We start from the raw sequence: 12,856 nt of genomic DNA, 5'->3' as shown, positions 1-12,856 counted from the left end.
TGATCTGCTGTTTTATAATAAACCATCACACTTTGAGGGAGGCCTTATATTGTTTTATTGTTATACACAGGGATGAATTTATACATTTGCTTTCTACTCGCTTCCTCTTCTACAATATCTTCTTGCAGTGATAGTTAAAAATGCAGGTGGTACTATGTGTATGGGACACAATACTTACAACGCATTTTATCGAAACTCAGAGCAAGCCTACTGAAAGCCATCAGTACATGCTTTTTTGACTCTATGACATATTTTACTTAACCTATCGGTTTGATTTTTTAATCACAGTTCTAAAAGGGAATAAAAATTAATAAGGTAACTAAAGACTCCAAATACCATCAAAAGTACAGTATGAAAGTTCTGTAAAAGGGAGAGATAATTAGGCAGGCCATACTTCTGCTAGCTTTGAGATAATGATCACTTTTGATATCTCCATTGGGAAGACCAAAAAGAAACACATTCTCAGATGTTGTCTGGGCCACAATTAAAAACTTGAACAGTATCCACAAGGAAAGAAGGGGGTGGAGGAAACAGGGTCTGTACCTACCAATGCGAACCTAATGCAATCTTAAATTACTATCTTACATTTTTAAATAGGTCACATCACAGTTACAGAGAATGCTTATGCTTCTTTTAGAATGCAACAGCTTTACTGAAATGTGTTTTTACCATATGTTTTAATTAAAAATGTAGGGTTTTCATCAAAATAGGCTTTGAAGACTGTCATGGGGGTCAATTTATTAAATCAAAAGCAGCAAAAACAATAAACATAATATCCACGAGAAGAAAATTTACTTGTAGCTGTCATGTTTGAAATACTCTGTGCTTCTTAATATCTGTTTGGCTGAAATGTTTGTGATAAAGAAAAAATGTGTTAGGGATTCAACACCACATTTCTGAAATGTGGACTGAGAGTGCCACTGGGATTAAAAACCAAAGCAAAACAATAGAACTACTCAAGGGCTGAAGAAAATGCCTTATGGAAAGGGAATGTGAAGAGGTCAATCATTCTCCTTCGCTTGGCTTCCAGAAGACAGGGAGGTGATTTGACTATTCTGAGGAAGTGCCTTCCTAGAGAGCAAATATTGGTTTTGAAAGAGCTATTTAATTGAGTAGAGAAAACCATAACAGGCAATATAGGCAGATATGATCAAGTTAAAAATAAGGGATCCTTTTAGCAAAGATACAATTGGTTACTGAAACTAGCAGGGAAAATAACGTATTTCCCAACATCTAACTTACTATCAATGGATGTTTTCTTATTAGGAATGGATTATCAAGAGAAATTATCAGATAGGGATACTCAGGGTATTCAGGGATTAGGGATAAAGGAATTTTCAAAGGAAATTTCAAAGGAATTCAGACTGAGAAAGCACACAATGACTTAACAGTCTTGTAGGAAAGCTACTGTTGTGACTCACTGAGTACAGATTTACACCTGAGCCATTTGAGCAAAAAGGCAAAGTAAAACAGAAGCATCTGCACGTGCATGGATGTATGCAAGCATTAAATATGTTCAGGCTTTCCTTCTGTATTATAAAGAAGCAAATAACATCACACACCTATATTTTTCTCATTTCCTCTATAAACCACATTTAATCTGGGATTTGAGGGCTGCACACAGGGGTCCTCTACCAGTATGCATTTTTCCCTATGTGTCAAATATCATCTAGGCTATAGACACACTTTACACTTGGGCACTAATTCAGATGTATGATTCCAGGCCCTAGCTAATCCATACCCCTCCAACTCCACCTCGTATTGAAGGATTTTGCTCTTGGGAGTCTCTTTTGTGCCATGTGGACTTCACAGCCCCTGTCCCTCGAGTCAGGACCAGACTGGTTCCCACCGAACAGATAGCCAGGCTCCACATCACGGTCTCTCTGACAATGATGTGTCAGAGCCAGCATTAACCCAGCTCTTCACATTTATCTGACCTGACTTTTTAATTGCTCAAAGGCACTGAGGCTGATAAGCAAGCTTAATTTTACAGGGTTCACAGGGGCTGTTCCCCTGAAGACAATGTAATTGCAAGCAGTGATACTAAAAGGAGAGATCCTCTGAATTTTAAGTTTTGCCTCAGAACAATTTCTTCTCTGAACAATTGATCCTGTGTCCTACATTTGGGTCTTGGGAGGATAAAAGGGTATAAACTCCATTTAATACAATCAATAGCAATATTCCCCAACCCCACAGACGCACTATTGTATTTTGGACCATTATGGGGTGGTACAATTGTCAAAATCTAAGCTTTACCATCTGTGATAGGGACTCCTTCAGCTGGAGAAAGGCAAATCACTTTTGCATGAGCACAAAGGGGACAAAAGGAGAAATAACACTATGAAACCTTCACATCAGTTGTTCACAACCAGATGGAAAGGCTTTGAAAAATATCCCTTCCATTAGTTAACAGTGGCCTCAAAGGATGAAGTTTTATTTGAATGGCAAAATTATGAATTTTTATAGCATATACGTTCCACTAACAAATGAAAAACTTGCCAAGAAAGGAATGTGATATTCTACCTGAGTCGTGGCAATGTTTGTTCCATCGGTGACTTCCACAGTCATATTATATATTGACCTCTGCTCTGCATCCAAGGGCTTTGCAATGACAATAGTGCCCACTCCCTTCTCCGCGTCGAAAGAACTATCGTAATTCCCTCCTAATTGTTGCACAAAAAATACAATTAAATTAGCCATCTCTGGAAAATGTCAATTGAAAATTTCCTAGAAGTGGGCATATCTCTTTCCTGGCATCCATCTTAACGGCTTGCCTTAGCATACACAGTATATCTAGTGACACTTCTTTGTTCATAACTCATTTATATTTCAAAGCACAGTTTGTATATTGGAAAGCAGATATCATTAAAATGCACTGCAAGAAAAAAAAAAAGTCTAGCAGTATATTTAAGTGAACCATAACTGAGCCTATAAAAAGAATCCAATGGCTATAAGCCCATAAGATGTGTGCCCTTGTAGTCTGGATAATGAACAAGCACAATTATCTTGTTGCACAAAAATCATTTTAAGAGGATTTAATTCTGCAAATTTTCTTTTCAGGAAATTCTCATGGATGCTTGTGGGTGCAAATACCATCAAGTGCATCTTTAAAAACCACAATTATAATCAATTAAAAAGAAATTGCAAATAGAGATCCGTCGTGTTAATTTCAAGGACAATGATAATTACTGGCGGCAAAGGTCAAATTCTACTAGTCTTTTAGGAATTATTCAAATAGATCTGACAGGATACACATCCTAAATGCCATTAAAAAAACCCTCATAAAGCACTGTTCTGAAACTAATATCCCCTTATCCTATCACACACTGAATGATGCAGCAGTGGGAAACCCTCCTGAGTCTCAGGTGAAAGGAAAAAATAAAAGGAAAAAGGAACAAAAAAGTCTACTAAAAGTAAAAGAAAGCCATAAATAATTTGAGATTAAAGGGTTACCGGATTTCTCAGCTACAGCTATAGTTTTATAAATTACAACCGCTTCTTATGTTTAAAAGCAAAGCACACGCTCCCTGCCGCTAAGCTGCTTCCTACTCACTCATCTATAAAGTGGAATTTATTCTGAATTGAGTTTGCAATTTTTGGAGGCTGGCGACCGGGAGAGGTGGAACACAACACTGCTGACAAACAAACTTAAGATATATTCATCACACAGCAGTGCAATGGCACTAGCTACGGTCTCTAGCTAGAACCGGGTTCTAGCTAGAAAAGTCCTACAAAGCGGAAAAGGCTTTCAAACTCCACTGGTTATAAAACTGGTGGAAGAGCTGCTCTCAAAACCTCTTGAAATTAGATCCACAGGTAGAAAAACACCCATTCCATTGATTTAGCTCATGTGTAATATAATACAGATATAGATATATATTTGAAGGAGTGGTGTATTATCACAAAATGGCTCTCCTTTTAGGGCTGAGGACAGAGAATCAAACAGTATTACTTGCTCTGCCATTGTCTTGCATCTGCATGGTTTGCTGACCAACAATAGACATTATTCTCAGAAACAGCCATGCATTTAGTGAGAGGAAAAAGGTTTTGGTATTCCAAGAAGTTGAAGATTAGAAGGAATCACAGTGCAATCACAGCCCCTGAATTTCTTGATGTGAAGAAACCCTCTTTTCTCTTTGCTTCTTGAATAAGCTATTGCAAAGAAAGGGTAAGCTAGAAGAAGCATTGTTCTAACCATATCTGCTTTGGAGGCCATTCAGGAATGGGGAGAAGAAAGAAGGAATAAGAGCACAGGTGACCTACACCAAGGAAAAGCAGAACTGGTGAACTTCTGCCCACTGAAATGATCCAAGGTTGCCTCTGATTTGCTATCAGATTTCCCTATGCTGAATATAGATACAGCTGTAAGCATAATAGATGCAGCTGTGGTTTTCCAGGAAGACACTGGACCTACTGTGAGTTATAGTGGATAGAAGCATTGCTTATTCCCTAACCTTATTCTGTAAGCTCAAACTGCATATTTTTCTCAATTGAGATATATATTGTATTTAACAGTATTTGACAGTAGGAAAATAAAAGCATAACTGTCCTTGACATTTAAGTAATAGCAAGGTATTTATAATTTGATCATATCTTCAGTGATTCATTTATTCATTTAAAAGTTAGGCTGGAAGAAAAAGATGCCATCTCCAAATTAATGTTTTAAAGTGATTTACTTGAGAAAAACTCATACCATGAAAACCAACTCTGAAAAAAGCTTCCTTTGAAGAAAAGAGATGGAGGTTCTTGCAAGGAAGTTCTCTGCTGGAATGAATCTTAGCCTTGGCATAGCTGGCACTTGACAAAGAATGTTTCATACTGATAACCATGAAAAAAAAATGAAAGTCTGTACTTCAAGATGCTTAATAACCATCTCAATGAGCAATCAAAAATTACATGCTATCAACTGGCATACATTTCTGAAGAAACCCTGCCCTTAAAACTTCCAAGAAGTTGCATGGAAGGATTAGCAATAAATGTTTTAATTGCCCTTCCTCTTAGAGCTGGGTTTGCAGGGTACTATGTAGTGTATCGCAAATATGCTGAGCTCTTCAAGCCTTTTTCATTAAGTGAGATATGTTCTTTCCCTAAAATAAGAACTGAATGTGCCATATGAGATTTTGTATATATTATTCACATCTTCCAAAATGGTCTAGTGACAAACAAATAAATCTTGTTTACCAGACATCCCAATCTGGCCTACACCTGTAACTAACCAGGCAACACACTTTATTTTACATTAATTTTCTATTAAACAAGGCAGAAACTGCATCAGATACTGAGAAAGAGATGGATCACACAACATCCTGCTGTGAGATTTGTGATTATAATGTTTTTTGGAATGAAATCCTGATTTATTCCTGATTCAGTCTGTACATTTCAACAGACCGTGTACAGATGAAGAACCATTCAGACAGCTGAATGTCCTGGGAATACTGCCTGAGATACTGGGCTCTGACTCTCACCTGGAGAACTATAAGCAGTCTGGAAATACTTTGTATTGCTCCTCAGCCTTCACATACCCTCAAAACAGGTCCTCATATGATGAATGCTTCTGAAGATGCACTTAAGAACTGAAGAATAATTAATGAATTAGGTATAAACTCTAAGAGTGCTATAAACATGGTATGTCTATGCAAGGCCTACTATGAAGCACCCAGAGAAGCACGCAAAGCACCTTTTATCTTTGAAAGGTGGGTGTTGGAGGGGCACAAGGGGAGAGAATATTCTTGTGTGAAAACAAACAGGATTCTTCTCTTGAACACTCTTGCAGCTGAACTACTCTGGGAACTCCTTGTTGAAGTGAGCTCATCTGCAGTGCTGTAAACTCCCGCACTACCAGTTCTGCCAATGTTTCTGTGGCCATTTAACATTTTCTTTGATCACAATCTTAGGATGAAAGGGGGCTAAGGATGATGAAATTTTGTTCAGCTGCTCAGTTTTATTAATGTGAATCCTTATTACTTGTTCCATTTTCCAACATATGGCACACGCTTTTCTTTTTATTGTTTGCTAAAACCTGCTTTCAGATACAAGATATGCAGAAGCTGTCTTTACTAATGTCCTTGCAATTGCATTAGGAAAGAAATATTTCAAATGAACCCAATACACTGTGAGTTCCTCAGGCACTTTGGGAAAATCAACAACAAAGAAGGCAAAATGATTGAATTGGCAGGTTGGCTAGATGGGTTGCCCTGATAAAGCATTTTACCATGAATGACCTCAGAGAGATGTGGATTAACTGTTGTTTGTAATACCATTGCAGGCTAAAATGTAATGCTGATACATCTTCAATACAGATTAAATATTTCCTTTAAATTACTCTGATTAAATTGAAGCACTTAGAGTGGGATCTCATGAAGAGTCCAGGTCTACTTGCAATGCCTATTTTGTATTATGATGTTGGGATGATAAAAATTCATAAACTCATTCAATTTTTCTCTCAGATTGACTGTTAATATTCCCAAGGACACCCAGCACAGACAGTTATGTCTACACTTTGGACACCTGAAGTTAAATGAGATGATTTCCACCCTTACTTTCTTGAGATTGATCTTAATACTCCTGCCTAAGCCCTGGAAACATTATATTTCTACAATAGGATTTCTTTTTATGTTATCTGAAAGCATGTTGTAGTTTGCATAGGATTTTTCAATGTAACTTTAGCCAATTCCAGCTGTTACCAAAGAGGATGGCTGTAGAAACAGCCCCTGATACAAAAGATCTTATCAGCTGGCCCTCACTATAGCTTTGTGAGACATTTCTAGCGCAGCCCTGATTTTCAATTTAACATATGTTATAGTATGATCAAGAAGGAGAACTCATGAAAGTGAACCGAGGCACCTCTGAGCCAATGGACCATAGATTGTGTTCTTAGTATTAAGTAGCATTGGTTACATTTGCTGGCTGAATTGGAAGTGTTACATTCATTCTTAACTTGTTTCATAGCTTTATAGTCTATGAATGTACTGTTTCTCCTGACAAAAGTCCTGAATGCTTTGAAAAAAAATATTTTTAATAAAAAACAAAATAAAATAAAAAGGCACTGACCCTTGGAATCATAGAATCATAGAATGGTTTAGGTTGGAAAGGACCTTAAGATCATCCAGTTCCAACCCCCCTGCCATTGGCATGGATGCCTCACAGTAGACCATGTTGCCCAAGGTTCTGTCCAACCCGGCCTTGGACACTGCCAGGGATGGAGCACTCACAACTTCCTTGGGCAACCCATTCCAGTGCCTCACCACCCTTACAGTAAAGAATTTATTCCTTATATCTAATCTAAACTTCCCCTGTTTAAGTTTGAACCCATCACTCCTTGTCCTATCACTACAGACCCTATTCAGAGTCCTTCCCCAGCATCTTCAACAGGAGAGGATCTCCTGATGTAAAGCTTAACACTCATTTGGCTTAAGGGACAGGCCAAGGAAAACTTCCTGAACTGTTAGAAAGGGTTTCTAGATGTCAGCTGGAGAATTTGCCTAAGGCAAGATATAATGCAGGTCTTGCAGAATGTGGGCTCTGCATCTCCGTTCCTTTTCAATTTCAGTTTGGTGTTGGGGTTTTCTGTTTATTTGTTGTTGGTTTTTTTTGTTGGTTTGGTTATGGGTTTTTTTTTGGTTGTGTTTTTTTTTGTTTGTTTTTTTTTTCCTCCAAACATATTCTCCTTACATTTCTGACTTTTGGATTTGCTGCAAGCAATGATTTTTTTGCGTTTTTTCTAGATGGGGAGCCTCTCTATGTTCCCTATTAGCTGCTGATGCAGTTTAAGATTGGATTATGCTGCTGTGGAGAACAGATATTCTCCTCTGAGAAGAAAACATGTCAGCAAATCTGGAGGACGTATGGGCAAACGAGTCCCATGAGAAGGCCTTGCCCCTCTTTTCCACTGGAACAACAAAGTAGGATTGGATACACATCTCAGAAATATCTGATGACTGGAGAATGAGACTTGTTCAGTCTTAGATGCAAAGATGGATTATGCTGAACTCTGGAAGACATTCCCAAATCAAATACAGCTAAAACCCGACAAGAGTCTTCTTTAGTGGTAAACAGCATAGAGTTGTTCAAACTTAACAAAGCCAAGATAGACTGAGATCCTCTCACAAGTCTCATTTGGCCTACCACGCCATGATGAATGAATAGAGAAGAGATGATCCAATTTAGAGAATGGTCCTCTAAAACACATTTTCTCACAGCAGAGAAGATTCTTACTTGTCTTGTCCCAAAGTAAACAAACAACACTAAGGACAGTGATGATAAATGGGGCCAATTGCTACAAGTCACATTGCTGACAGCAGAGAATCAGAGGAAAAGCAGAAAAGAAATTCACCCTAAAACTCCAAGATGAGTTTTCAGGATTTTCAGGAAAAGAAGCAAAGCCAAAATTTCCAGGCTTTCTATTTTCAAAAAAAGATTAAATAAACTTAGTGACTGCTTCAAGAAATACAAATTCAGCTACAGAGTTTTGTTAATCATAACATAGGAAACATTAGTAATATGACATGCAAATATTTATTCATTTATTTACTACATCAAGCTATGAAGAAGTAATAATACAGAATGAATATTCAGATAAAACTGTTGTAAGGGAGCCAAAGCTTTGGGTTTGCTGCTAAGAAGCTGAAAGTAAGGGCATAAAAAGCAGAAAAAAAATCAGAAAAGTATTTTAGTTCTCAGAGAACGTAATTCAAAGGAGGGCAGAGAGCTACAGGTTTTTGACATTAATGAGTATTTGTAGCACTGTGAATTCAATGAACAATTAATTAAAATTAATAGATAGTAAAAGTATTGCCATTTAAACACCCTTGATAAAATGTTCTGATAAGCTTTTATGGTTTGGCTGCTATTATAAAGGTGTAGACTGGGGGAAGAAGGAAAGATAGAGGGAGGCCTGTTTGGAGAATAAGAGAAATGTGCAACATGCTACTTAAGCAAAAACCAGCACCATGCAGCTTAGCTCCAGTGTCAAAGTACTCATCACACCACTCCCACCACTAACAAAGAAAAGAGACAGTGAGGGCTCAATTTACATGGGAGTAATAAAGATCTCTGACTTGTTTTGGATTTACCTTTGAAAATTAGTTGCCCATAGATGACTGAATAAATTTAACTCAACTGAAACCACCTATGTTCATGTCTTTCACATTGTGGGATCTGCATGAACTTAGAATTGTGCTGAATGCAGTCTGAAAACAAAAACCAGGTATGAGATCTCAACCACTCCCAATTAAACAAACAGGTAAGCATTCTGTTCCTCTCTGGCCCATGGAAGGATGATGATCTTCCTGCCTGCACAGCACTTTCCTCTCTTGGTGCTCAATAACTGAAGAACTTACACAGTCATTTAAAGCACATATAATTTATGTGCAAATTAGATGTTGAAGTTAGGCAGACAGAATACTCCATAGCCAAACTACATCCTCCCTCAGTCCTTTTTTTTTTGCTGGGACAAAGTGCATGTTATGCATTAAAACAGGGGTCCTCTGGAATTCCAATGCCCATTTAGTTTGAAAAGGTCATAAACATAAAGGTCAAGCTGCAAACTCTATATTAAACCATGCCTCTACATAAGCCTTCAGGGCTTTTGTTGACATTCTGTGAACTGTGCACGCAGGTCCAAAATCACAAAATACCAGATGGAGCAGGATCAGTCCTAGGTTTTACAGCAGCACACAAACCATCTCTTGCATGAGCAGCTCCATACAGCTTTCCATACATGACAATTAACTTCTACTAATAAGCCATGTCTCTCACTGGCCTTTTCAGCATTAGACCTCAATGTTCCCCAGAAGGAAAGTACCAGCATCTTTTTCCACATGGTGATATTGAGGAACAGGGAGAAAAAGTGTTTTTTATACTGACATTGACTAATGGCAGCAAAGATAATCTAAATATACAGTGCTGTGTCAATATACTTCTTGGGGTGTATCTTGTATGCAGAGTGTCTGGAACAACAGGATCTTCTGCATGCCCTGGATTGGTGGATATTCGTACTGCAGAAACAGGTGCTGTTGTTAGTGCTATTATTTATAACAGCAGTAATATTTAATGACAAGATTCATATGGTAACAGCACTGAACTGGATGGTCAGGGTCATGGATTTCTCATTAAGTCTAGGGAAGCTCTGTCTCTGTGACCCCCTGCAGTGATGCAGCATCTTGCAGCAGCAGGAGCTACAGCCTATAGCAATATCACTAGAGTTATTTAAATAGCAAAGCTCTTCTAAATCATTTGAACTATTTTACTCACAAAGGTCACAACAAATGACAAAGTATCATCTCAGTTTGGTAGGTGAAAAGGAAATATTATTATAAGGTGTTGCTTGATTGCAAGCCACTCTAATAATGTAAAAGAATGCAGCAGAAGAGTGGGGGCTTCTCTTTGTGCTTAACTAGGCAGCATTTTAATGACAGTTGGTGAATTCAGCAAGGAAAGGACCAAAAAGCTGCAAAAGGCAGAGGAGTCCAGCAAAAAGTTCGAATGGGAAAAAGTGTCAAAAACATCAATAAAGGTGTATTTCTCCTGGGAGGAAAGTTAGGGTCAGTGAGGAAGACAAAGGGAATGTAACATTAGCTAATAAATTGTATGTAGCATACTGAAAAAAACAAGGGAATGGGAGGAAAAATGTAGGAAACATATGCTGTCCTTCCCCAGGGGCTAGCAGGAACACTAGAACATGACAATAGCTTTGGGTTTAATTTTAACGTGGTTGGCATATTGGAAGCCATGCTACACATTCAAAGAGGAAATATTGCTGTTCCCGTCTGTCATCTGCACAAACTAGCAATAAAAGGTGGATGAAAATGACTTTGACAGACCCTTTCTCTTGTGGTCCTTGCCCTTCCTGTTGGCTAAACCCACCCGCAAACAGCTATGCTGAAATGAGAGCCAGGCTCAGTCCCAGTAAATAAAGATTGCTGATGCACCCTTTCCACTAAGTCTGTGGCAAAGGCTTTTTGTTTCTCTATAATCTTTTGTACAGTATTTGCTTTATAAGCCTTCATTTAAATAACACCACTTTGTGCAGACACTTTTTTACATCCAGAGGTATACAGGCATTATGTAGAAGTATTTTCAAGTATTAAGTAGCACAATAACTTTGTAGGGTCATTGTGCTGCTGGGGAAAGTCTCATTTTGGAGATGTTAAATGAGTTATTTTAATGACATAACTGAATCAAAAGCAGAAGTGGGAAATAGATTCTTATGAACATTGACTGTTTCTTCACTGCAAACCACGTCAGACCCTCAGCTCCCTATCTTTTTAGCAGCTACATCCTTACTGGCAGTTCCCTGTGATTTTAAGACTTCTCAGGCTTCTCCTCTTTGCTAAGGATATTTCTCACTCCCTATTTTTATAGGCAATTTTACGTAAGGCAATTTTGTGGTTGAGATCTCACATCAAAACACATTTCTCTTTTTCAGCTTGCATTCAAGACAAACTTTTGGTGGCTCCATTTGTAACCCATATGTTGATGCATCCCATTCTGTTTCACAGTTAAATGGATGGCACTGGACTGTGAAAAGTTTGAATTAATTATTTGTGATAAACTGTGGAAAATCCGTGAATAAAATGATAATAATTGGACACAAATACAGTAAAAGCTGTCATAGAAAGAAACACAGCACATCCATGTGTCGCATCACATCCTGTCACAGGCATTTATGAAAGATGTAATATAAATTGTCTCAAAGAACTTGCAAAAATAAAAGGCAGCCTGGATAGTCGTATTTTAGCAAATGTGTTTGCACTAAGGGTACCTTCTGTTGAACAGTTCTGCCCACAAGCTGTCTGTAGAATATAGAACATCTCTCGAGCATGCTTGCCACCTTGAAGCAGGGCAGTCGGAAGCAGAAAAAAAAGAACAGAATGCAGAAAAAAAGGTGAAGAAAGAGAGAAATGAGGGACAGCAAGTCTAAGTACCATAAATACATTTAGAAATGAGATTAGCAAAGTATGACAATAGAATTTAAATGACAGACAACATTAAGATTGCAGTAAATAACATAGTACGAAAAAAAAAACAATTCAGCCATACAGCGCTCTTTTTTCAGCTTAGCTAAGGAGTCATAACAAAAGCAGGGGTATCATTATTATTGTTATCGCTATATTAAAACAGCATTTTCATCTCAGCATTACAAAAGTGGGCTTAATTTGGGGCAGGGGGCACAGTTCATGGTTAGTTTTCTTGCTCTCAAAACCATACATACATATGCTTTGCTTCCTCACTCCACTGGCTCCCAACTTACCGACAATATCAAACCAGAGGGGAATGTTAGATGGTTGCACAGAGACCACCCCAACGATTTCCGTCACTTTATCACTTTCCATGACGGTGAAGTTGTAAAAGGGTTCATCAAAAGTCAGGGGTACAGGCGAGGGTGCAGGCTTTTTTATCCACTCAATATGGAGGCGTGCAGTTGAGGATTTCTGGGGCCGGCCATTGTCCACTGCTTTTATCTGGCAGATACAAAGAAAAGAGGACTCCGAGTGAGCATCCCAGTTGGACAGTTCAGACCTAATTCTATTGCACGAACATGACATCTTGGAAAATGGCCTTTGAAATGCTGTATGTAAAATCCATGGAAAAAAGATAAGCACTTATTTCACAGTTCTCTCTTTTTTTTTCCATTACACTTTGACTTTTCATTGAAAAGACTGATTTTAAACTGAAATGCTTTGTTTTAGGCCAGGATGCCTCCCACTAGCCTATCTAGTGTGAGGTGTCTCTGCCCATGGCAGGAAGGTTGGAACTTAAGGTCCTTTCCAACCCAAACCTCTCTGTGATTCTATGAACCTATGACCATGTCGCTCAAGACCGTGTTCAACCTGGCCTTAAACACTGCCAGGGATGG

The 12,856-nt window shown here is 38.3% G+C and overlaps 1 protein-coding gene across 1 annotated transcript in view; it reads right to left on the bottom strand.

The window, feature by feature from the left end:
- The window catches only part of FAT3 (FAT atypical cadherin 3), a 342,653-nt gene that overhangs the window by 96,417 nt on the left and 233,380 nt on the right, over window positions 1–12,856 (bottom strand). Inside the window, 3 exon segments of the mRNA XM_034073958.1 lie at window positions 2,524–2,663; window positions 11,762–11,830; window positions 12,251–12,461. Coding sequence (XP_033929849.1) covers window positions 2,524–2,663; window positions 11,762–11,830; window positions 12,251–12,461 — 420 coding nt within the window.

Source organism: Melopsittacus undulatus, chromosome 2 (assembly GCF_012275295.1).
Source record: "Melopsittacus undulatus isolate bMelUnd1 chromosome 2, bMelUnd1.mat.Z, whole genome shotgun sequence".
In the NCBI taxonomy this organism is placed as follows: domain Eukaryota; kingdom Metazoa; phylum Chordata; class Aves; order Psittaciformes; family Psittaculidae; genus Melopsittacus; species Melopsittacus undulatus.
The sequence above is the reverse complement of the archived record's forward strand: the minus strand, read 5'-3'. Positions and strand labels throughout refer to the sequence as shown.